A 25,743-nucleotide genomic window follows, 5' to 3' on the forward strand; every position below is an offset into this window, starting at 1 on the left:
TAACTAGCCCAAGCATGTGATCCTGCAAGACCCCCCATGATAACCATGTACCTACCCCTCCCCAGTGTGTGATCCTGTCCCCCTTCCTCCCATGATCCCTATGTAAGTACCATCCCCCCCAAGTGTGTGATCCTTAGGTACCCCTCAGTTTGTGGTTCCCTTCCCATATGGTCATCCCCCCTCAGTGATCCCTATGTACCCCCACCAACCCAAGTGTGTGATCTACCCCAGCGATCCCTATGTACCCCCCCAAGTGTGTGATCTACCCCAGTGATCCCCATGTGACCCCAAAGTGTGTGATACCTAAGTATCCCTCAGTTTGTTATTCCGTTCCCATATGGTCATCGCCCCTCAGTGATCCCTATGCACCCCCCCCAAGTGTGTGATCTTCCCCAGTGATCCCTATGTACCTCCCAGTGTGTGATCTACCCAGTGCTCCCTACGTACCCCCCCCCCCCATGTGTGATCTCTCCAGTAATCCCTATATACCCCCCAGTGTGTGATTGCCCCCTGGTGATCCCTATATACCCTGCAGTGTGTGATCTCCCCTGGTGATCCCTATGTACCCCCCAGTGATCCCTATGTACCCCCCAGTGATCCCTATGTACTCCCACCCCCAGTGTGTGACCCCCCCAGTGATCCATATGCACCCCTTAGTGTGTGATCCCTCAGGTAATCCCTATATACCCCCCAGTGTGTGGTTACCCCCAGTGATCCCTATATACCCCCCAGTGTGTGGTTACCCCCAGTGATCCCTATGTACCCCCCAGTGTGTGATCTCCCCCAATTCTCCCCCTCCCCCCATCCCATGTGTGACAGCAGACAATGCCCGGGGTTCACCTCGGAGATCTGTTGCAGGGCGAAGCTGGCATCACAGTAGCTCGGCCGCTTGAGATAGTCGAGGTCGGGCGGCCCTCCCGCTCCTCCTCCTGCTGCCCCGGCTGCAGGCTCCCGTCCCCTCCTTCTCCGTGTCGCCCTGCTCCGGGACTCGTCATCAGGCCAGGCAGCCGAGGCCATGCTGTGTCCGCAGTGTGCGGGGAGAAGGCTCCAGGCTTAGCGGGGCAGTGGTGCGGGAAGACAGGCTTCTTCTTCTTCTTCTCCCTCCTCGGCTCTCCTCCTCTTCATGCCTCTCCGGGCGAGGGCGGCGAGTGGAGCTTAGCGCCTTCCATCCCCACATTTCGCGGTCCGGACGTCTGAGCCGCTTCCCGCATTCACCGTGTGTTTGTTTATGTGTGAGCCGGACCCAGGAGAGGAGAGAAGGACTGGGGGGGGGAGCGGGGTGGGGGGGGGTCAGCGCGGCATAGGACGAGCACCGGGCACTCTAATCCCACCTCAGCCCGGGGCTCCGCACCAGCATCAGCGCTCCTCCCGGACAACACAGCTCGCTCCGCTCTCGGCTCTCCTCCGCTCTCTTGTCCGCCGTGCTTCAATAGATGAGATGGAGAGGGGGGGAGGGAGAGAAAAACTAGCCCTCTCCATTTGGAGAAAGAGGAAAGAGGGGGCGGGCCCGGGAGGAGCCGCCCCCGGGGCTGTCAGATGGCTGCGATTCCTGCCCTCCCATTGGCTGACGGGGAGCAAAAAAAAATACTCAACAAACATGACTATTATTAGCTGCTTAGCAACAGCTCACCAAAGTAGAGGGACCACCCAGGTAGGCCAGGCTGGTGTGTGTGTGTGAGTGTGTGACTGTGTGTGTGGATGGCCTGGCTTCAGGGGAGCCTTAAAGGGCCCTGTACAGCCAGCTCCCATCCCAGCCCGCAGAGCTGCGTGCCGGATAAAGACATCCCTTTAAAGAGGCGCCTTGGCCCCGAGCTGAATCCGATCCTGGGAGGTCCGGCCTCAATTCCCAGACTGCACACAGAATGACAGCGGGCCTGTGGGAGCAGCAGTGGGAGGGCTCCGCTCCTCTCTGATCACAGGAAAGGATGGGACAAGACACATCCACACACACCGCCCCGACCTCATCGTCATGTGGGCCAAGGATCCCACAGATCGCACTGCTCCCAGCCAGCACGCAGGGGGTTAAGCAGCCCCTTCTCCCTCTCTCCAGAATTCCACGGAACACATGATGGAGATTGTGCCATGGATGTACACTACATTCCTCCTCTCACATATCACACATGGACATGGAACAATTCACACACTGAAGCAGATTCTCCACAAATCAGCCACATACATCCATTACTCTAGTTCTCATGGGTTTTTCTGCCTCCTTGTGAGGTTTTCTGGAAGCAAACCCCCCACCTCCATTTGTTCAACATGCTTACCTTCAGGACTTTTCCAGAGCCTCTCCCTTCCTCTGTAACTCTCTACCCTAAGGACAAGGCCTTTTTTCTGACATTTTTTTATTTACAATTAAAAGTCAGTACTTTTTGCTAGTAAATTACTTAGAGACCCCAAACAATAAATATATATATATTTTTTTTTCTGTATTTTTTTTTTAGCAGAGGCCCTAGAGAATAAAATGCAGTTTTTTATGACGTGGTTTTTGCACAGTGGTTTTTCAAATGCCATTTTATTTGGGAAAAAGTACATTTTAATCCCTTCATGCTGGTGCCTCCCTACCCTCAGTGGCATCCCAAGGCAGGTTTGGGGGGTGCGCGCTGCACCGGGTGACACCGACCGCACAGGGTGACAACGGACCCACTCCATGAAAAGGTAAGTTGTAAAGCAAGCCGACAATCCCTGCAGGATGGATCCGATCCATCCTGCGGGGATTGTTGGCTTTCTTTACAACTTACCTTTTCGTGGAGTGTGACCGGTGTAACCCTGTATAGGTTGCATGCCAATGATCCCCGCAGGATGAATCGGATCTGCGGATTGGGGAGCATAATGGATCGGAGTCCAATCCATTATGCTCAATCCGCAGATCCGATCCATTCTGTAGGGATCGTCGGAGGGGGTGTCACCAAGTGTTATCGCACCGGGTGACACCTACCCTAGGGACGCCCCTGCCTACCCTTTAAGGGGTTTTTGATGCCGGGAGACAGGGTGGGGTTTAGGGTCATGTGACCGACATGATTAGCTGTTACGGCAGTCACGTGATCGAAAAGGTCCCAATCGCAAGAAGAGATCGGGACCTTTCTGTTGGAACGCCGACACAAGCTGGGAGCATGCGCTTTCAGCATGTTTGTTTACAAATGGTACACAAATATGCAGCTGCTCGACGTCAAGGCCCAACCGCCAAGAGGCTGCATATTTGTGTACCGTTGGCATGAAGAGGTTAATGTATTTAAAAAAAAACTATATATATATACCCCAATTTTATTGTAAAATGTGAAAGATGATGTTAAACCGAGTAAATAGATACCTAACATGTCACGCATTAAAATTGCGCACATTCGTGGAATGGCACCAAACTACGGTAGTTAAAAATCTCCATAGGTGAGTCAGAGAATTTAAATGGTTAAATAGATCTATATACATGATTAGACTAATAGGGGAAAGAGATGATAAGATGAAATTGGACAGGGATTTTTGTACTGGGAGGGAATGGGGATAATGTGTATGCATATGATGTAATAAGAATATGTGGTGTATTTTAAAAAGAAAATGTAATAAAAGATATAAAAAAAAAATCTCCATAGGCGATGCTTTAAAAGTTTTTGCAGGTTACCAGTGTAAAGTTACGGAGGAGGTCTGGTGCTAGAATTATTGCTCACGCTCTGACGTTCGCGGCAATACCTCACATCTTGTGCGAGCATGATATACTCACAGTGGCCCCAATCCTCCTCTTCTCGGGTCTCCCAAAAGCAATTCTGGCTCCTCCTCTTTTTTGTCTGTCCCCGTAGCAAGCCATTTGCTATGGGGACACATGTTGTGTACTCACTCCTGACCTGTGTGTCTATGGAGCCGCACTCCATAGACACACACAGCGGGACCTAACCCCACTTCTTCTTCAGTGCATTTGATTGACAGCAGCAAGAGCCAATGGCTCCTGCTGCTGTTCAAGTCCCTGTGTGGGGAGGAAGAGTGGGGAGAAGAGATGCAGCCATGCACAGCGTTGATCTCTTCTCCCCTCTCTTCCTCTCCACACATGAAAGGGGGAGTACAGGGACACTAAAAAATATTTTTTTTACCTTAATGCTAGCAATGCATTAAGTTAAAAAAACGTTTTTAGGTTTAGCATCACTTCAAGGTTAGGTTCCCATCTCTGCAGGCGGGGAAAACACATAAAATTACCCAAGTCGCAAAGAAAGCTTTAGCTGACATACAGGATGCCATTCATTTTTAATAGCAGACCCATGCATCATCACTGACAACACAATTGTGCATGCACTAAGCTGCGGGGTCATGAAGCGCCAGGGGCGGACTGACCATTTGGAAACTCGGGCACTACCCGAGGGCCCGGGGTCAGTAGGGGGCCCCATGAGATGCCCCTGGTACCTTTTTCATAGGCTTTTTTGAGTTTGGGCAAAGACACAGGGGCCCCATGATCCCCTATTGCCTGGGAGCCCCATGAGTTGTCAGTCCGCCCCTGCGAAGCGCCATACAAATCAGTGCGTTGCAATTTCAAAAAAGGCTCAGGGACTTCTTTTCCCACATTTCTCTTGGGTAGGGCAGTCCACTGAAATGAATGGGCTGCTCTACCTGCGACATGCACAAAGACGCACACAAAGGTGTGAATAGCACCTAAAGCTGAAATCCAGGAAGATATAAAAGACGGACATTAGCACAGCTCTGTAATCAGTAATACATCATTATATGTGTTTTTATTACAAGCAGTATAAGTACAAGATTGTGACCTGGTATCAGTCTCTTGCACTCCCTGTACAGGAGGTTGAAAGGAAGAAGCGGTACAAGCAGCCAAACAGTTTATGTACTGACAAGAGGCATGCTGATATGAGGAGGGAGCAGAGTGACAGAAGGATGAGCCACTTCTCCTTTCTCTCATTGTCCAGTTACAGGGTGGAGGAGAGGGTCAGGGGTGACATGGGCTCAGAGGAAGTGGGTTGAATGATGTTGGTCACCCAGACTAAGACAGAAAAGAATACTGCTGAGGAAATATTCCGATGGATGTTGAATTTTCCAACAAAAGCTGATTTTGTTATTTTACCTGTTAACAGCCTATTCGTTTTTATCTTCTTTTTAGATTAATGGGCTCTGTATCAGTCTTGATGATGTCAGTGGTATCCAAAAGCCAGATTGTAGGGGAGAAAAGGATGTTGGGACTAATCTATCAGCATGGAAGAGCCTGCAGGAGCGAAGGATCAGACAACTAAACTGCTTTTCCCATCCCCTAGACCTAAATTAGCATTTAAACCTTGCAGTGTCAGGGCAGAACCACTGCAAATTAAAGACTTTTTACTTTCCCCAAAGTTCATTGTTAAAGTGTTACTAAACCCAGGACCCTGCATTCACTATATCTGGTTCTCCCACAGTACACACAACATGGAAATGCATTTATTTTAGTAAATATAAACTGCTAAATACCTTTTCTCATCAGCAGTTAGAGCAGTCTTGTGACTTCAGCTGAGCACTAGTGAAAGCTTGTAGGAGGAGTTTTCTTTCTGCTCTAGGAGGATGTGAAACCTTTGACCCTCTGTCTGGGCAGTGCTGATTGGCCCTGTGCTGATCCCATGAACTCTCACAAGAAAAAACCCCCCACTAGCAATACACACCAAACTGAGCATATGCATGTGACCACAGATTCAGTCTATCAGGTGGTCATTTCAACAAGAGGAGGGGCAGAGAAGACAGGATCAAACAGCCTTTTTACACAATGTAGAGGATTAACCCCTTAGGTTCCACAGTGAGTATAACAAGCATGCTTTACTGCAGATACAGACTGACTTTACTGTTGTGGGTTTAGTAACACTTTCATTCCCAGGATTTCGTACATGCTCTGTAGGTTCTACATAGATAATACCATGTTCTTTTTATCCTGTAATAAAGTAACATGGAGAAGGAACAAGCCTAGATTTTTAGAAATAATATTTACCCTACAAATCTGTAATGTATAATGTGTTATAGAATTTTACTTTCTTATGTAAGTTACATGAGCAGGGTGGACAATGCTAGATCCATTGGATCACAGAAAGGGTTAGACTGAGGGATAGGCAGCTGCTTCGGGTGCTTCTGCAGGAGGGGGCACAAAAAAGGGGAGGACCTGCAACCGATGCTGCTCAAGTAAAAGCTCATGTAGAAGGAGGGGGTTGCACTTTGGCCTTTTTCCTTGAGAACTAAAGGTCCATGCTTGCATTGGCTTCAAGCCCCACCATCATCTTCCAGCGCAGGGGAGAAAACAGTATACACCCAATAGACACATACAGCTAAACATGCATCTGCTCCACATAAACATGAACATATTGAGGTTGATTTACTAAAGGCAAATAGATTGTGCACTTTGCAAGGTGCAGTTGCATTTTGCAAGTGCAGTTGCTGCAGAGATTAGTAAATGAGGTAAAGCTTCACTGTGCAAAGAATACCCAATCACATGCAAGGAAAATAAAAAAAACAGCATTTTTGCTTGCACATGATTGGATGATAGACGTCAGCGGAGCTTCTGCTCATTTACTAAGTTCTGGAGCAGGGGTTTCCAAACTTTCCAATCAAAGGGCCAGTATACTGTCCTTCAAACTTTAGGGGGCCGGAATGTGGCCAGCAGGATTAGAAAATGTTCTGGTGTCAGTGGGAGGAATAGTGACCCATTGTTGGTGTCAGTGGGAGGAATAGTGACCCATCTTTGGTATTAGGGGGAGGAATAGTGACCCATCTTTGGTATTAGGGGGAGGAATAGTGACCCATTGTTGGTGTCAGTGGGAGGAATAGTGACCCATCTTTGGTATTAGGGGGAGGATAGTGACCCATTGTTGGTGTCAGTAGGAGGAATAGTGACCCCTCGTTGGTATCAGTGGGAGGAATAGTGATCCATCTTTGGTATTAGGGGGAGGAATAGTGCCCCATTGTTGGTGTCAGTAGGAGGAATAGTGACCCCTCGTTGGTATTAGAGGGAGGAATAGTGACCCCTCGTTGGTATCAGTGGGAGCAATAGTGATCCATCTTTGGTATTAGGGGGAGGAATAGTGCCCCATTGTTGGTGTCAATGGGAGGAATAGTGACTCATTTTTGGTATTAGGGGGAGGAATAGTGACCCATTGTTGGTGTCAGTGGGAGGAATAGTCACCCCTCGTTGCTATTGGAGGAATAGTGACCCATTGTTGGTGTCAGTGGGAGGAATAGTGACCCCTCGTTGGTATTAGAGGGAGGAATAATGACCCATTGTTGGTGTCAATGGGAGGAATAGTGACCCACCTTTGGTATTAGAGGGAGGAATAGTGACCCATTGTTGGTGTCAATGGGAGGAATAGTGACCCCTCGTTGGTATTAGAGGGAGGAATAGTGACCCATTGTTGGTGTCAATGGGAGGAATAGTGACCCCTCGTTGGTATTGGAGGAATAGTGACCCATTGTTGGTGTCAATGGGAGGAATAGTGACCACTCGTTGGTATTAGAGGGAGGAATAGTGACCCATTGTTGGTGTCAGTGGGAGGAATAGTGACCCATCATTGGTATCAGAGGAAGGAATAGTGACCCATTGTTGGTGTCAGTGGGAGGAATAGTGACCCATTGTTGGTGTCAGTGGGAGGAATAGTGACCCACTGTTGGTGTCAGTGGGAGGAATAGTGACCCATCTTTGGTATTAGGGGGAGGAATAGTGACCCATTGTTGGTGTCAATGGGAGGAATAGTGACCCATCTTTGGTATTAGGGGGAGGAATAGTGACCCATTGTTGGTGTCAATGGGAGGACTAGTGACCCATCATTGGTATCAGTGGGAGGAAAAGTGACCCATTGTCAGTGCCAGGAACTCTGTCCCACTGTTGCTGACAGTGGGGGTAGGGGGAATAACGCCCCAAGGGCCAGATAAAAGCAAGCAAAGGGCCACATCCAACCCCTGGGCCACAGTTTGGAGACCACTGCTCTGAAGCAATTGAGCTTGCAGAGTGCACAGTCTATTTGCCTTTCGTAAATCAACCCCATTGTTTACCGTCATCAGTTCCCTTATGGGTCACAGCTGGCTAATGCACTTTACTGTACGTTTTGCATTACTGGACTGATAGTGGTAAAAGACCTTTACAAAGTTTCTTTCTCTACATGCCATATGCCACTGAAAACAAAAATGATGTAACTAAATTACACATTAGAACAGATATCTGAAACTAATGTAGCAAAGAAGAGTGGAGGTGGCTGAGCATTCCAGAAAGTGTACAGCTAAAAGGAGCAGTGTATGGTAATGTGCTTTACAGAGTCTAGTGCCCTCTATGGGGACACAGGTGTCATTACTCTACACTCATACACCAGACTGGGGGGCTAACTAGAACAACTGCTTTTATAAGGGGTTGATCTAACAAAAGCATGTTAGAGTGAATAAGCAAAAGCTTAAAATACAGTACCCAACTATGATAATCAAAAAATGCCCTTTTATACATAAGCCCATTTAGGCATCTTGCACACTGCAGTTTGAAAAAGCTCAGTACAGTGGTTTTTTTTGCTGATCTAAAATGTAGCCCATTTTTTACAATGTCCTGTACACACAGGTGCAAAAACAAGCCCTGTGTATTCTTGAGTGAAAAAGAAATATAGAAAAATCTGCTTTCCTGGTCAGTTTTTTGCACCGGTATGCGCATATACACGCATTTGAGCATAACTACTAATGGATTTTGCATAGGAGTGTATTGTATGGGTAAATGCGTATACAAGCGAATACGCGCAAAACAAAGTTTGAAATTACGTCCAGAAATGCTCATGCTCAAACATCATTACCGTGTGCAAGAGGCCTGATGAGCCTAGAGCACTTCAACACACATAGGTAGATGTAATGCTTCCCTAGTATGATAGCTTAGGTCCCATTGAAAATCTGGCTTGCTGCATCAAAACACATGTGTAGCATTACCCCCTTAGGAGTCACTGAGGTTTGGGTACCCCTATAGTCCTGCACAGCCAGGCAACACACATTTTTTTCCAAACCTTCAAAGCTTGTTTTTTTGTTTTATTAAGGGGTATTGAACTTAGACAGGCTTGTTCTTGGAGAGCTCTCCAGCCTTCCTGGTGTACCAAGTTCCTGGTGCCCCCCAAGATGAAATCTCCTTTTCACTCAGCTGCCTTAGGGAATCCCTGGGCAAAGGGATCCAGAAACTGCCACTTAGCCGAGCAGCTCCAGATGAGGAGCTAGTTGGGTTGGCCACCTGATGGCCCTCTCCCCTTATCTGGCTCAGGGGGTGTGGGATTACTCAGTCCTCTCCTGCAAACTTGTGGGTTGGTGGCTCCCTTCAGGCCTTACAATGGACTGGCTCCTTCTCTGCTTCCCAGGCTGTCCTTTCTCTGGGGACAGTTAAGGCTGAGAGATCCTCCCTTCCCGCTCCTGCCTGCAGGGGGGCCACCTCCCAGGGTTCACACTCCAGCCTTCACTCCATCTTCCACCTGACTCTACTCCCCCACTGATCAGTCTCTCTCATATTTAAGGGCTGTCCTAGCCCCATGCCAAGCTTCCTGTTGGGGATTGGCCAAGATCCCTTAAGTATGCTAATCAGCCCCTCCTCACCCCCACCCACTGCCTTCTAGAAACTTCTCAAGCTTCTATAGCAGGGGAAGGCATCAGGGGACTGACCTACAGAGCCCTCAGCCCTCACCTAAAGTGACCTGGTTGACTCATCCCAGGCTGCTATTCAGCCTCTGCCTAAAAACCTGACTGGCTCCCCCTAGCTAAACCTGAGGAGCACTACACACGTTATAGAGTGTTGAATGATCATGCATTTAAAATGCACCTAAAACACATTACACAAGTGTGGACTGGGCCTTACAGTGAATCTGTGCAAGGTGTGGCAACAGTACTAATTAAATGCAAACACCATGAGGTGCCTGCAGGTGCCTTTGAAGAAATACCTGTGTTCTTAGGGAACATTATGAATCCCGAGCCCAGGCTGCATACTGGGCATTGGCATTTATTAAATGTGGCACCAAAGCACACCTATCATGGTACACCTCATTTAATCATGGAAATTCCAACCCATAGTGGCTAGTAGGCCTGTTAAATGATTGGTGCAAGACTGAAAGCCAGTAGGGGGCAGAGCTTACTGACCACTTGGACAAAAGTCAAGGCTCGTTGTGCAACTAAGGTTTGAGATGTAGTGTGCTTACCAAGAACATAGAAATTATTGTAAAGGCACAAAACATGGTGGTTGTAAACCCTTACATATACCCAATGAAGTGACTGGCCTCAGATGATACACAGAGATGAAACAAATCCTCCTACATAAATTGTACCTGTTTATCTGTTGCCCTCTCTTCTCTACAGCCCTTCAAAGTGCAGCAGTTATACAGCTTGTCTGAGCTTCCAGAGAGCAGGGGTGGGTTCTAATATCATACACTGCACAACTAAGTGAGGAGAGCTCTGAGTCCTGATTGGAGAATAGGGACCCCCCCCCCTTCTCAAAGTACACAGGGAACATGCACAGCTGAGGCTTTTAAAGTAACATTAAACCCAAAAGCAAACATTTATTATATTCCAGATTGCCAATTCTTAGAAGTGGTCACTGCATTAGTTTTCTTTTTTAAGCTTTCTTCCTTCTAGTTTCATCTGGTAATCTGGCCAGTAAGTCTATTATTTTTTAAAAGAACAGGTTCTCTTGCAGATGTAGCAGTTACAGGGATGAGACAAACCATTTAACACTAACAGGGGTGTTTACAATAATCAGCTTTACTTTATTTATGTAAAAACCTTTATCTCAAAAGGTATAAAACTGCTTGCTGTAACTGCTTATAAAATGTTAGCTGGAATTTAGCTTCAATTTGTTAGTGTATCTAAAACTGCTAGTCCATCTAACACTTGCCTCTCCCCAGACTGGCAATGCTGCTACCCAAGTGTGCCCCCTGTGTTCATTCATCCAGGGGGGTACTCTAATACAGGAAGTGTGTTGCCAGATCACCAGGTGAAAAAGCCTAAAAAAGAAAACTAATGCAGCCATCACATCCAATGATTGGTAAGCTGCAATATATTCATTTTTTGTTTTCGATTTAATAATCACATGCTGTGTGCTGGAGTTCTCCACCCCTGCCCCCTATATCTCTTGGAGTTAGGAAAACCTGTTAGAAGTGACTCATTCAGATAGTACAGGAACTAGACAGCAGACAGAAATCACACTCAATGCTTTGGATTGAGAAAAGTACACATTATAGCAGGATGTGCTTTGTTCATTTTTTATACTAAGAAGGACCTAACAGGGGCACTTTAGGCTGGTTTCTGTTATAAACAATTATAATTTGCTTCAGTTTCAGGAAACTACTATACTTCAATTAATGAGGTCAAGGGAGATGTGAAACTACTATGTATTAAAATGAGATCTGTAAGGAGATGGAAGGTGAATTACTTAACAGAGCCTATTGTATCCGAACCCTTTGTTCTTTCACCTACTGTATACCACAGCATGAATCATCCTTATTTTACAGCAGTTGCTCATGGACCACCAGTACTGATTCATTGCTGGTTTTGCGAGATACAAGGTTTCAGCCAGGGAAGAGATTGATATGCTAAACTGAACTGAACCAAAAAAACCTTTCTCCCATCAAAATTAAAAAATGTGAACACTGATTTGGTGGCTATCACAGTGAGTGACAGCAGAATATGGGACATACAATCTTAATCATATCATCAAGTATTCAAGAGGAAATGTAAAGGGTAACTATACTTTTGGTACAAGTCCTTTAATGAATGCAACCCCCAGGTCTGATCCTCCCTTTGTTTTTGATCCACAAACTTTCACTGTGCAGACTGCTTGGCAACACACTACCTTGTTTCTGAAAACATTTTCAATGGGTCCACTGTGGCCTGGGCATGAACAACTCATTTTGTTCTTACAGGGAACCAGGGGTCATGTACTCTTGTCACCCCACATACTGGATCCAGGAACAGCTAACGATTGACTGGCTAGGCAGAGAGCTGATTGTGCAGATGGTTTAGGCCCACTTTAAAACTGAAGTTTAGGTTTAGTACATTTTACATGGTTACATTGGTGCAGGTTGGCCCAATGTAACTATGCATATACCATACCTGTGGGATCCTCCTGGAAGCTGGAAATCACTGTAGTAGGCATCACTACTACATTGATCCCCACTAGCTTCCAGGTCCCATGGCAAGAAGCTGCATCGATGTTTACTTAACACAGGAGGTCCCTTGCACGGAACAGACGCCATTCAGACAGCGTTTTTTTTTTCTCAATGAATGCAAAGCGTTCCCTGATTGGACTAGTTAGGGATTGTGAAGTCACCACCATGCCTTTCCACCTTGTCCAAACAGGGAGCACATTGCATTCATTGAGAAAAAGCAAAATGTTCTGTGAATAGCATGATCACAATCAGAAAGCCAGCAACTCAGTAAACTCTTTGTTCTGTTCTGTAAATCTTTATTGGCTGCATTTTAGCATATACCCTGTTTAAAAAAACTAACGTGTTTCAGCCAAAACGGCCTTCTTCAGTGCATGACAATCACAAAAGAATAAATCATGGTTTATATACTGTATCTCCTTAAAATCACTCTATAATTAATTAATTGATTTGTCTGGCTAGAACGGGTTAAAAAAACCACACAAAGGGGGAGACACACATCATATCCTATTACAGTGGGAAGTGTGGTGGATCTACACTCTGCGTACAAGAGCACAAGTAGGTCTCAAAAATAGATTGGACCTTGCTGTATTTTTTCGGTGAAAAATAATAACAATAATATGTAAATAGGTATAATATTTATTATGTTTTAGGTATCCTTTATGTGTTATTTTTGGGAAAGAGCAAGTGCTTTTACACTCCATGGTTTGTAATTAATTGTTTTAACTTGTTCAGCCCCGCCTCCGTAATTAATTATAGAATGGTTTTAGGAAGATATATAAATCATGATTTTTTAATGTGATTGTCATGCTGAGGAAAGTGGTTTTGGCCGAAACGTGTGAACATTTTTGGACACTGCATATGCTGAAATGTTGCCAATAAAGATTTTGCAATGAAGCGTTTACTGAGTTGCCAGCTTTCTGATTGAGACCATGTTATAAATGAGATGGAACATTTCCAGTCTGAGCACCTGGTTTCAACCATTCAAGTCTGGATGAAGCTGTTGAGGTGGGGTATGCTATCTATACTTGTTCTGTGAATGGCTCCTGTGCCAAGTGAGTGACCTCCTGTATTCACAATGCAGCTGCTCGGCAAGGGCCCAGAAGCTAGTGGTGCCTTCTACAGCTGTGCCAATTACAGTGGTTTCCAGATGCCTGGGTGATTCCACATATATGGCACATACACACTTACATTGGTCCAAGGTGGACTACTGTAACTAAGTAAAAAGCACCATACCTAAACTTCAGCTTTAACAGAATCTGCTGGGGACTGACACATCAGCCAGGCTCTGTAGGAACAGCAGGGACCTATCAGTTATGTTACTGCAGAGGAGATTAGTAAATTGGACATTTTGCTAGTAGCATTTCCTGACTTTAATTGTGCCAGTGACTTGCTCTCTACAAATAAAATTGCTTGTGGATTATGTGCATTTATTCCACAAAAATGCATTGGGGAATATTATTGGCTTCACCGGGAATACTTTCTTTCACACAGTAGAAGACATTGATAAATTTGTTTCCATTTGTCTACCACTCTCATTCAAAAGATTGAAATAAATGTGAAAAGGATGCTTCATAAGCCACGAGGCTGACCTTAAAAAACTTTCAGGATCCTGGGAATACGCAGAGCCAATTTTCCACTGTGAGACGCTGCTCTCGCTGTAATTTCAACAAGCCTTGGCTTTGTGAATAGCTGCCTTGCATTGAGTTGTGGGACGCCTCATCAGTGAAGGGGTTAAGAGGAGCACTGTGTGTGTCCATTGAAAAAAAATGAAGCATTGCAGGCTGCGAAGGAGAGCGAGTAGAGGCATGGCAGAGGGCGGGTCTGAAGGACTAGGCAGGCCCGATAGGGCTTGACTTCAATTACGTGATGGACAGGCCTCTATAGAAGGCATGCTCTCCTGGACAGCCTCTTACTGTCTTAAAAGATTAAAAGTACAGTGGGCAGCTCAATTACAGATTCCCGCATTCTTCATTGGATATGTTTTATTTATCTTTTATTTTTTTAAATGTTTATTTTGCTGCAAAGCAGAACTTCTCCGCTAGACAAGAATTACATCTGCCCCCTCCCAGATTCTGTATGAAAAAAAATGGCCAAATGATAAAAAACAAACAGATTACTCCATCTACACTAGTGAGGTGGATAGAGGAATTCCCCCACCCCCTGCTGGGACATTGTGTTCTGACAAAGGGACTCTCCACTGTCAGATTGCACTAACCAGTGGCTGCTTTTCCAATAGTTCTGTTCAACAGATTCTACATTTCCTCGAAAATCACCAAGTCACTAATGAACCGGACTAATTTTGATCCATCTTTGGCCATCTTGAGAATGCAACTGCTATTTCTTTAGTAAATAAAGCTCTATGAGTCTAACAAAGGTCTGAAGAGGAATTACTGTATATAGTTTAGTGGCACTGGTTTCAAGATGTGAAAAGCAGCTAATTCAGTCTAACATCCAACTTTTCAGTGCATCAAATGTGTATCAAATGTATGCAGTAGAAAGTGGATCAGGTGTGTCTTAGGAGTCATTGGTGAATTTACAAAATAAATGATTTACCATTTGAATGTAAAAACTGAAAATACCATGTACTGTGTAGTAAAGACAGACCACATTTACACCTGAGCAGCACATGTTTTTTCATATGTTTTGTTTTATGTTTTATACTGCTTTTTGTGTCATTTGCAGGGGTGGACTGACCATTTGGAAACTCGGGCACTGCCCGAGGGCCCGGGGTCAGTAGCAGGCCCCATGAGATGCCCCTGGTACCTTTTTCATAGGCTTTTTTGAGTTTGGGCAAGGACACAGGGGCCCCATGATCCCCTAGTCCCCTGGGGCCCCATGAGTTGTCAGTCCGCCCCTGGTCATTTGTTACAGCATTTGAGCTTCGGGCATTTTTCTATTTGACTATAGGGAACAGTATCATACATGACATCACTTGCTGCTGTGTGGACAGCTTAAAAATGTACATAACATTTTTCTTTATTAAACCCATGGTGGTGCGCAAAAACAAAACACCTGTATGTAAACAAAATAAGTATGTGAAAAAGAAACAAAAAAATGCACGGGTGTGTCTCTAGTCAAACACCCAAATAAGTAGGACCTTACCCTGACCCCCCGGGATGCAAGGCTCCTAAAAGGGGCAAGGCTCATATTTGGTCCACCTTGCCGAAAGGCCTGATGGTCTCCTCTTCCCATGGTCAGCCAAAGCTGACCACCGAGTACTGGGTGAGGGGCTATCCCTAAGAGAGACCCCCTGCTTCAGGGGAGGAAGGAACCTAATGGCCACACATCCTCCCCCTAGGCTTCAGAGCAGGGGCGGACTGACAACTCATGGGGCCCCCGGGCAATAAGGAATCATTGGGCCCCTGTGTCCTTGCCCAAACTCAAAAAAGCCTATGAAAAAGGTACCAGGGGCATCTCATGGGGCCCCCTACTGACTCCGGGCCCCCGGGCAGTGCCCGAGTTTCCTAATGGTCAGTCCGCCCCTGCTTCAGAGTATGTCTGAGGACCATTCAAGTGAAAGAAATGCAGACAAAAGTGCAAAATGACAAACACGCATTGTGTGTTTTTGCACAAACCAATGCAATTCTATTGGACTCAAAATGCCCCAAAATGCTGCAATCTGTCTGATTTGAGCTACAAAAGAAGCCCCAAAACTTTTTTGAGCTACAGGCATTGAGCATTTGTGCTGTCAGGTGAACAAGTACCATAGAGAATATTTGATTTTTTATGTTTGAGCATTTTGTATTTTCAAGCTACAAAATGCTCAGGTATGAATGTAGTCTTAATGTAAATGAGATCTTGACTTCCAAATGATAATGAGGAAGCAGAAAGTGGCACAAAGAGCTGTGAATATGGATTGATCTGGTGAATATAAATGATTGAACATATCTGGGTTAGATTTGCCAGGTGTTTGGCAAACCCATCCTAAAGTCTAAACATTGCAATCTTAAATCTGAAGCCCATTAAAATTTATGGGGTACGAATCAATTCTGCCCATTTTTAAGCCTAAAAAGCAAGGTATTGACAAAGGGCATATAGAGTGGGGTATTGCCAAGGGTGACATGTACCAATGTAAATATTTCTTTTGAAACATCATTCAATTGGGAGAGAGACCTACTTTTTATGTGACTTCAAGGGAGACATGGGAATACCACCATTCCTTTCAATTACATGCTTCAGAAATGCCTTTAAGTTGTAGGTGGAATTACAGAACAGTACAATTGTCATGGACAGCTTCAGCTACACCACATTGTGCTGTCATATATTTTGCTTTTTTAATAATTTTTTTTCAATTTTACATTATTGCTTAGCTTAAATACAGTAGCAGCAGTACCACAATCCAATTCATTTCTATGTGGGAAAAAAGCCTTTTTATGTTAGTTTGACTATGGCACCTGATTTATTATTCTTTTATTAGGACGAATTGAACAGTGAAAGTCACAGCCCCAAGAAATTTAAAACCACTTCAAAACCACAACTCTACCTTCTAGAGACAAGGCAGATTTTATCCTAAAATAAAAATTAAGGTGTTTTATTTCAGGGACTGTAGTTACACATGAAGTATGGTACAGTGACAGAAGATCTTAACAGCATGATCAGCCTGCAATGTAATAGAACACACAAGGCAAATTTTACCATGAAATAAAAATGTGTGTGTATTATAGCAGATAATATTGTACACTTGATGCACAGTATATAAGCTGCTTTATTGGTCACAATTTAAGAGGGAGACACATGCAGGTGTTATCAAGAAATAAAAATTACAGTTTTGAATTTCACAAAAAATAGCCAGACATGTTGTACAGTCTATGCACTGTATGCAAGTAGCTTTATTAGGCCACATTTTAAAAGAGAGAGAGATAAGGTAAGTTTATCTAGAAATAAAAATTAGATGGTAATATTTTACAGTAAATAGCCAGATTACCTTCTCCATGCTAAGGGCAGGTGTCCTAGTAAGGTTCAGAAGGAGAGGGACACATGCTTGTTATCCCTCTATTCTTGCAGCCAGGCTGCATGCTCCAGTAAGGGTCTGCTACGGATTTCTGAAGGGAACCCCACATTGTTAGAGGACAGACCAAATTGTCTCTTTGTCAGAAAACTGCCTGCTGTCATAATGGCTCTCTCAGAGATCACACTGGCTGCAGCACAAGCCAGAAGCCTTAGAGTGTATTGTGCAAGCTATAGCCAGTGATCTAGTCTGAACACCCTGTAGGCTATGGGATCCACAATTCAAGGAGTGTCCTTATCAGCCCTTGAACCAAGTAGTCTGCAATCATATGGTTGAGGTGCAGCCAGGCCTGTCCACTATGGTTGTAAAGATGATTTAAAATCATGGCTGAGGCAAGCATCACCACTGCTGCTCCTTCTTTCAGCAATCTGAGCATCAGAGGCATGCTGAGCATGAGAAGGGATCCTGCAAATTTAAAAGTGTGGTGACACAGTAAAGGTCCATGACCAGAATCCTGAGGTCCTTGAGCAGACAATTGGGCATGAATGAGCCAGAAATTGCCAGCAGCAGAGGACCCTGAGTCCTCAGTGTCAGCGAGGACAGCAATGTCATCAACAATCCCACCCTACCCATATACTGTACAACCTATGAGTTTTGGGAGGTGTGAAACAGCCCCTAGAAGCTTGCTCCTTGTAATGCACAGGGATGAAGACATTATACAAAGACTTCTGCTGGCTCTGAGACAGCAGGAAGTTTTCCTCTTCCCCCTGGTGCTTTGCTTCCAGTGCCTGGTCTATAAAACCACACAGTATGTACTCCAGCAGGAACACAACAGGGATTGTGGTACTAAACTCCACCTTGTCTCGATTCACCATTCTGGTTGGCTCTTCAAATGGAGAAGAGATGGTGCACACATCCTGAAGCAGGAGCCACATTGTGAAGAGGCCCAGCTTTCCAGAAGCTCTCCTTTTCCCCAGCTTACACAGATTCTAGATGATGGCCCCATCCACTGCAGCATGGTCAACTTCAAGTTTCAGTGTGTTGGTGTATCACATAACAAGTGCTTAGCACTGCATTTTAGTCAGGCAAACACTTGCTGGGTATGACTGTCTAAAGCGGCCTCACATTGCTTTGACCTGCCACAGGATATCCTGGAAGCCAGAGTAACTAACCAGCAATTGCTGCACCGCCAGGTACAGAATATGTTCCATTTAAGTCACATGTGTAAACATTTCCTGCTGAAGGGTGGCCAACAGATGCCATTGTCACACACAACTTTACCTTGCATGAGGTCAGGAAAGTGAGGAACAAGGAGGACAAGTGCAGGCTTTTTGCTGCCAACCGGTGTCACCAAGGTACGGTTTCTACAGAGCTTTGTGGTGCAGATTCTCCTCATGCATGTGGTACCCAAATGGCTGGTAAAATTACTACAACTGATAGGCTGCAAGCAGATGCTGCAAACCACATTATTGTTCTCGGCAGCAGATATGTCCCAGACTGCAATGCTCTTTACCTACTGGAGCAGTGCCATCTGGTGGAATGGTGGAATGGGATGGCAGCTTCTCCAGTCTTCTGCATTCTGTCTCTGGATAAAATCCTGCCTCAGTGCTGTACTATCATTCCTTCACTGTCATACACCCTCTTCAATCTCTGGCTCCCAGATACAGTCTGATATATCATCATCCCCACTCTCCTCTGTTCATTGCTCAACAAACTGCATGGGGGGCCCAGCAACTGAAGGTGTTGCTGACACACCAAAAAGGTAGAAAAAACTCTTGAACCTATACACAATGAGCATGGGGCAAAGGGTGGGGAAGGGGGCTGGGGGTTGGTACACAATATGATGTAGCACACTACACTGCAGTTCACTATAATTCACAGTAATGTAGTACAGTACAGCACAGTGGACACAGAGTAGGCAACACACTATTAGGCAGCCAACCACACTGCAATTCATTGTAATGTAGTACAATACAGCACAGTGGACACAGAGTAGGGAACACACCATTAGGTAACCCACCACACTGCAATTCATTGTAATGTAGTACAATACAGCACAGTGGACACAGAGTAGGGAACACACCATTAGGTAGCCAACCACACTGAAATTCATTGTAATGTAGTACAATAGAGCACAGTGGACACAGAGTAGGGAACACACCATTAGGTAGCCCGCCACACTGAAATTCATTGTAATGTAGTACAATACAGCACAGTGGACACAGCGTAGGGAACACACTATTAGGTAGCCCGCCACACTGCAATTCATTGTAATGTAGTACAATACAGTACAGTGGACACAGAGTAGGGAACACACTATTAGGTAGCCAACCACACTGCAATTCATTGTAATGTAGTACAATACATACAGCACAGTGGACACAGAGTAGGGAACACACTATTAGGTAGCCCACCACACTGCAATTCATTGTAATGTAGTACAATACATACAGCACAGTGGACACAGAGTAGGGAACACACTATTAGGTAGACCACCACACTGCAATCCATTCTCCGTCCAGCCCTGCTGCCAGTGGCCTGTGAAGTCTATAAGAGGCTGACAGCTGCTGCAGCTGGATGGGGCTGGACAGTGCACCATGAAGTATCAATCTTTAGGCCAGGGACAAATGTCCAGAATGCAGACTGCTTGCCACACAGAATTCATCAGTGGCCCTTATTTACACTTGCTGCTGGGGGCAGTAAAAATAGTCAGTTTAGCTTTGGTTTTACCACCCCTTGACCACCCATGGTGGCTAGAGGGGGTGGTACACATGCTGCAGTTAAAATATCTTATGTCAAGTGAATGGGGCCGTGCTGCAGCCACCCTGCAACCTTGTGTGATGCATGTGGTTCTCTCACAGTGCTGAGGGCTTTCAAGGGTTAAAACAGATGTCTAGGAGGTGAGGAAGTGACATATTTCCTCCTAGCTGCCTTCTAAAAAGTGATTCACCGCAGATAATTTTTCAGAGGGCAACCCAAGTATAAACAAGCAGTTATAGTAATTTGAGCACTGCTGAAATCTGAAAACTACGTTACTTTGTTTAGTGAGCTGAGCATGACCATATTTTTGAAGGTAACAATTTTCTAATAATAATCATACAGTTTAAACCTGTCACTTTACACATTCAGGAAACAGCAATGGAGCGCAGATATCATGGCTTTTCAATACACGGGCTGCCAGAAAGGTAAGTATATAAACTTTTCTTTTACAGGTGACCTCGTTTGTAAAAGTGACCCTGTAGGTGAGAGAGGGGTGAGTCCCTGTAATCTACAGCACATACTCATGTTTCCTCTGTTCCTCCACCACTGCTTTCAGATCCGGGAACAAAATGAAAGGCTAAATTGAACTTTTAAATAAAACTGATTATACAGTCAAGGAACCCCAGTACTTTTAAAAAACATCTTTAAAAATATTGCTTAATGTAATACCTATACTTGTAGGCCATTTGCGGCACCCTTGAAGCCTGCCAAAAAAACTCCCATTATCATTTCCCTGTCTTGCCCTGTTGGTAGGACATGTAATACTTTGATGGCTCACTCCCAGCATTACATGTGCAAGAGCTCTTCCTCAATTACCACCTGCACATACGCAGTGTGCTTTCTGTCCCCCTGTAGCAACAATGGCTAATCTCAGTGTTCCTGTGAGCCTTATATTCTTTTCATTAAATGCAAGGTGTTCTGTGACTGGACAAGAGGAGATCCCATGGTTTACATACTGCTCTTCTCCCCTCATTCAGTCACAGAATTCATGAAAAAATACCAGGTTTTTCCTAAATGGATGAGGTGGAGAATGAGTGACCTATCATCGCTATATGCTAGCCAGGGTTCTCAGCGACAGTGCCGGAATTATAGCGCCGTGGGGAGAAGTTGGCAGCAATGTACAGAGGATTTGTAAAGTAAGCAGCAACTTTCAGGCATATGATGCTTTAAAGTGTTACTAAACCCAGGACCCTGCAATCTCTATATCTGGTCTCCCACAGTACACAGATCATGGAAATGCAATTATTTTAGTCAGGGATTTTTTCCAGCGGGAATGTGGCGGAACGCAGTTTCCGGCACCTCCAGCACTGAATGTATATAATGACAAGGGGATAATGACAAAGGGGTTCTGATGTGTGCTGGAAGATGTATTGATGCTGGCTGCTGGGGAATCTATTGTTGGAGGCGATCTACTTTTATGTTGTGGTCTATTGTTGCTGGGGGGAGGCTTATGTTGCTGGAAGGGATCTATTGCTGAAGAAGGGGTTTATTGTTGCTGGCTGCTGGTGGATCTATTGTTGGTTGAGGTCTATTTTCGCTGTGGAGGTCTTTTCTTGTGGTGGATCTGTTGTTGCTGAGGGTTAAATTGTTGCTGAAAAAGATCTACTTTTCAGGAAGGGGTCTATTGTTGCTGGCTGCTGGTGGATCTATTGTTGGTGGAGGTCTTTTGTTGCTGTGGAGGTCTCTTGTGGTGAATCTGTTGTTGCTGGGGGTTCAATTGTTGCTGAAAAAGATCTACTGCTGAAGAAGGGGTCTATTGTTGCTGGAAACTGGTGGATCTATATTTGGTGGAGGTCTATTGTTGCTGTGGAGGTCTATTGTTGTGGTGGATCTGTTGTTGCTAGGGGTTCAATTGTTGCTGAAAAAGATCTACTGTTGAGGAAGGGGTCTATTTTTGCTGGCTGCTGGTGTATCTACCTGTATTGTTGGTGGAGGTCTATTGTTGCTGAGGAAGTCTATTGTTGTGGTGGATCTGTTTATGCTGAGGGTTACATTGTTGCTGAAAAAAATCTACTGCTGAAGAAGGGGTCTATTGTTGCTGACTTCTGGTGGATCTATTGTTGGTGGAGGTTCTATTGTTGTTGTGGAGGTCTCTTTTTGTGGTGGATCTGTTGTTGCTGGAGGTTCAATTGTTGCTGATAAAGATCTACTGTTGAGAAAGGGGTCTATTTTTGCTGGCTGCTAGAGAGTTTGTTGATGCTGACTGCTGGGAGATCTGTTGTTGCTGGGGTGGTATTTTGTTGAGGCCCATTGTCGGGGGATCTATTGTTACAAGGGGATCTTTTGCTGCTGGTTCTGAGAGATCTATTTTATTGCTTTTCTTGTTCTCTTTAACAAATTCCATACAAATGACTTAGCACCACAAAATGATACTTGGCTCTGTATTCTCTAAAAGGGGCAGTACTGGGAGGTGGGTGGAACCAGGGGACAGTATTCAGAGGTGGGGAGGGCGGAGACAAAAAGTGACTCAGAAAGGGAGAGTTTCTGCACCTATTCTCTGAGAAAAAAAGTCCTGATTTAAGTAAATATAAACTGCTAAATACCTTTTCTCATCGGCAGTATATATCGATCTTGTGACTTCTATCAGTGTCCGGCCAAGCACTGGTTAAAGCATGTAGGAGGAGTTTTCATTCTGCTCTGACTGTCCTATGATGCTGTATAACCCCTGACCCTCTTTCTGGACAGTGCTGTTTGGCCCTTTGCTGATCACATGCAATCTCCCCCCAAAAAAACTCTCTAGCCATACACACTAAACTGAGCATGTGCAGAGTGCTTCCTAGAGCTCTGTACTATCAGCAGATGGATTGGAGACAGTGTGGGGCAGCACAATGGCTAAACGGTTAGCACTTCCACTTGACAGTACTAAGGTTGTTGGTTCAAATCCCAACCACAGCACCACCTGCCTGGAGTTTGCATGTTCTCCCTATGCCTGCATGGGTTTCCTTCCACACTCCAAAGACATGCTGGTAGGGTACTTGAATCCTGTCTAAACTGCTCCTAGTATGTGTATGTATGAATGTAGGTTAGAGACCTTAGATTGTACGCCCCTTGAGGGTTAGGGGCTGATGTGAATGTACAATATACAGTCAGGTCCATAAATATTGGGACATCGACACAATTCTAACATTTTTGGCTCTATACACCACCACAATGGATTTGAAATAAAACGAACAAGATGTGCTTTAACTGCAGACTGTCAGCTTTAATTTGAGGGTATTTACATCCAAATCAGGTGAACGGTGTAGGAATTACAACAGTTTGCATATGTGCCTCCCACTTGTTAAGGAGCCAAAAGTAATGGGACAGAATAATAATCGTAAATCAAACTTTCACTTTTTAATACTTGGTTGCAAATCCTTTGCAGTCATTACAGCCTGAAGTCTGGAACGCATAGACATCACCAGACGCTGGGTTTCATCCCTGGTGATGCTCTGCCAGGCCTCTACCGCAACTGTCTTCAGTTCCTGCTTGTTCTTGGGGCATTTTCCCTTCGGTTTTGTCTTCAGCAAGTGAAATGCATGCTCAATCGGATTCAGGTCAGGTGATTGACTTGGCCATTGCATAACGTTCCACTTCTTTCCCTTAAAAAACTCTTTGGTTGCTTTTGCAGTCTGCTTTGGGTCATTGTCCATCTGCACTGTGAAGCGGCGTCCAATGAGTTCTGAAGCATTTGGCTGAATATGAGCAGATAATATTCCCGAAACACTTCAGAATTCATCCTGCTGCTTTTGTCAGCAGTCACATCATCAATAAATACAAGAGAACCAGTTCCATTGGCAGCCATACATGCCAACGCCATGGCACTACCACCACCATGCTTCACTGATGAGGAGGTATGCTTAGGATCATGAGCAGTTGCTTTCCTTCTCCATACTCTTCTCTTCCCATCATTCTGGTACAAGTTGATCTTGGTCTCATCTGTCCATAGGATGTTGTTCCAGAACTGTGAAGGCTTTTTTAGATGTCGTTTGGCAAACTCTAATCTGGGCTTCCTGTTTTTGAGGCTCACCAATGGTTTCCATCTTGTGGTGAACCCTCTGTATTCACTCTGGTGAAGTCTTCTCTTGATTGTTGACTTTGACAAACACACACCTACCTCCTGGAGAGTGTTCTTGATCTGGCCAACTGTTGTGAAGGGTGTTTTCTTTACCAGGGAAAGAATTCTTCGGTAATCCACCACAGTTGTTTTCCGTGGTCTTCCAGGTCTTTTGGTGTTGCTGAGCTCACCGGTGCGTTCCTTCTTTTTAAGAAGGTTCCAAACAGTTGTTTTGGCCACACCTAATGTTTTTGCTATCTCTCTGATGGGTTTGTTTTGTATTTTCAGCCTAATGATGGCTTGCTTCACTGATAGTGACAGCTCTTTGGATCTCATCTTGAGAGTTGACAGCAACAGATTCCAAATGCAAATAGCACACTTGAAATGAACTCTGGACCTTTTATCCGCTCATTGTAATTGGGATTATGAGGGAAAAACACACACCTGGCCATGGAACAGCTGAGAAGCCAATTGTCCCATTATTTTTGGTCCCTTAACAAGTGGGAGGCACATATGCAAACTGTTGTAATTCCTACACCGTTCACCTGATTTGGATGTAAATACCCTCAAATTAAAGCTGACAGTCTGCAGTTAAAGCACATCTTGTTCGTTTTATTTCAAATCCATTGTGGTGGTGTATAGAGCCAAAAATGTTAGAATTGTGTCGATGTCCCAATATTTATGGACCTGACTGTATATGTAAAGTGCTGCGTAAATTGACAGCACTATATAAGTACCTGTAATAAATAAACAGAAGAAGGGGAGGATCAGAGAAGACAGGATCAAACAGCCTTTTTACACAATGCAGAGGATTAACCCCTTAGGTTCCACAGTGAATATAACAAGCATGCTTTACTGCATATACAGACTGGTTTTACTGTTGTGGGCTTAGTAACACTTTAATTTGAAGGTAACTTACATGATTTATGCTACTCCTAAAAATATTTTTTTTTCTTGGAGTTCCAGTTTAAAGTTGTCTCGGAAAAAGGATAAGGATAAATATTCCAATGGCCATACCAGTTTCAACTGGGGAGGAATAAGGATGCTGTTTAATCTTACTTCCTATTGTGTCTCCAGGACAGGACATGAAGGAAAATCTCCCAAAAGACTCATTCACACCAACCTGCCAGCTAAAACACATGCACGCTGGTGTGCAATATGAAGGAGTGGTGGGGGCAGTGCGATGTGTTGTACAATGCATCACACTGTTTACTTTTTTCTCTTTTTTAACCACTTGCCCTCCACAGCATTTACCCCCCTTCCTGACCAGGCCATTTTTTGCATTACAGAGCTACATTACTTTAACTGACAATTGTGCGGTCATGCAATGCTGCAACCAAATTAAATTTACATCCTTTTTTCCCCATAAATATAGCTTTCTTTCGGTGGTATTTGATCGCCTGTGCGTTTTTTATTTTGTGCACTATAAACAAAAAAAAAGACAATTTTGAGAAGAAAACAATATTTTTGACTATTTGCTATTAAACATGTCCATAAAAAAAATTAAAAAAATTAATTTTCATCATAAATTTAGGGCAAAATGTATTCTGCTATGTCTTTGCTAAAAAAAAAATCCCAATACTTGTAAATTAATTGGTTTGTGTGAAAGTTATAGTGTTTACAAATGGCGGTATATATACTGGAGTTTTTTTTTTCTGCTAGCGACTTATAGTGGGACTGCGGCGTGCATTCTGACACTGGGGGGAAATGACTTGGTGTCACTGATATCCCCAGTGACACCAATACAGTGATCAGTGCTAATAAAAAGCTAATGGCACTGGGCAGGAAGGGGTTAACATCTGGGGTACGCAAAGGGTTAACTGTGTGCTGTTTCACAGTATGCTGTGTGTGTGCTTTCCACTGTAAGCACACTGCTTTGTATGGTTCTGCAATGC

General features: G+C 44.6%; 1 protein-coding gene across 3 annotated transcripts in view; it reads right to left on the reverse strand.

The window, feature by feature from the left end:
• The window catches only part of PTCH1 (patched 1), a 144,378-nt gene that overhangs the window by 108,797 nt on the left and 9,838 nt on the right, over nucleotides 1-25,743 (reverse strand). The window contains exon 1 of one of the 3 annotated variants that reach the window (XM_089662135.1): nucleotides 841-1,485. The exons of 1 other annotated variant lie outside the window; for it this stretch is intronic. In XM_089662135.1, the coding sequence (XP_089518261.1) occupies nucleotides 841-1,017 (177 nt within the window). In that variant the 5' untranslated portion in view covers nucleotides 1,018-1,485. Of the gene's footprint in view, nucleotides 1-840; nucleotides 1,486-25,743 lie in introns of those variants that run through there. One more of the 3 variants, XM_089662134.1, reaches the window with a different exon arrangement.

This window comes from Staurois parvus, unplaced genomic scaffold (assembly GCF_062004578.1).
Source record: "Staurois parvus isolate SC_StPar_1 unplaced genomic scaffold, SC_StPar_1.0 ptg001432l, whole genome shotgun sequence".
Classification (NCBI taxonomy): Eukaryota; Metazoa; Chordata; class Amphibia; order Anura; family Ranidae; genus Staurois; species Staurois parvus.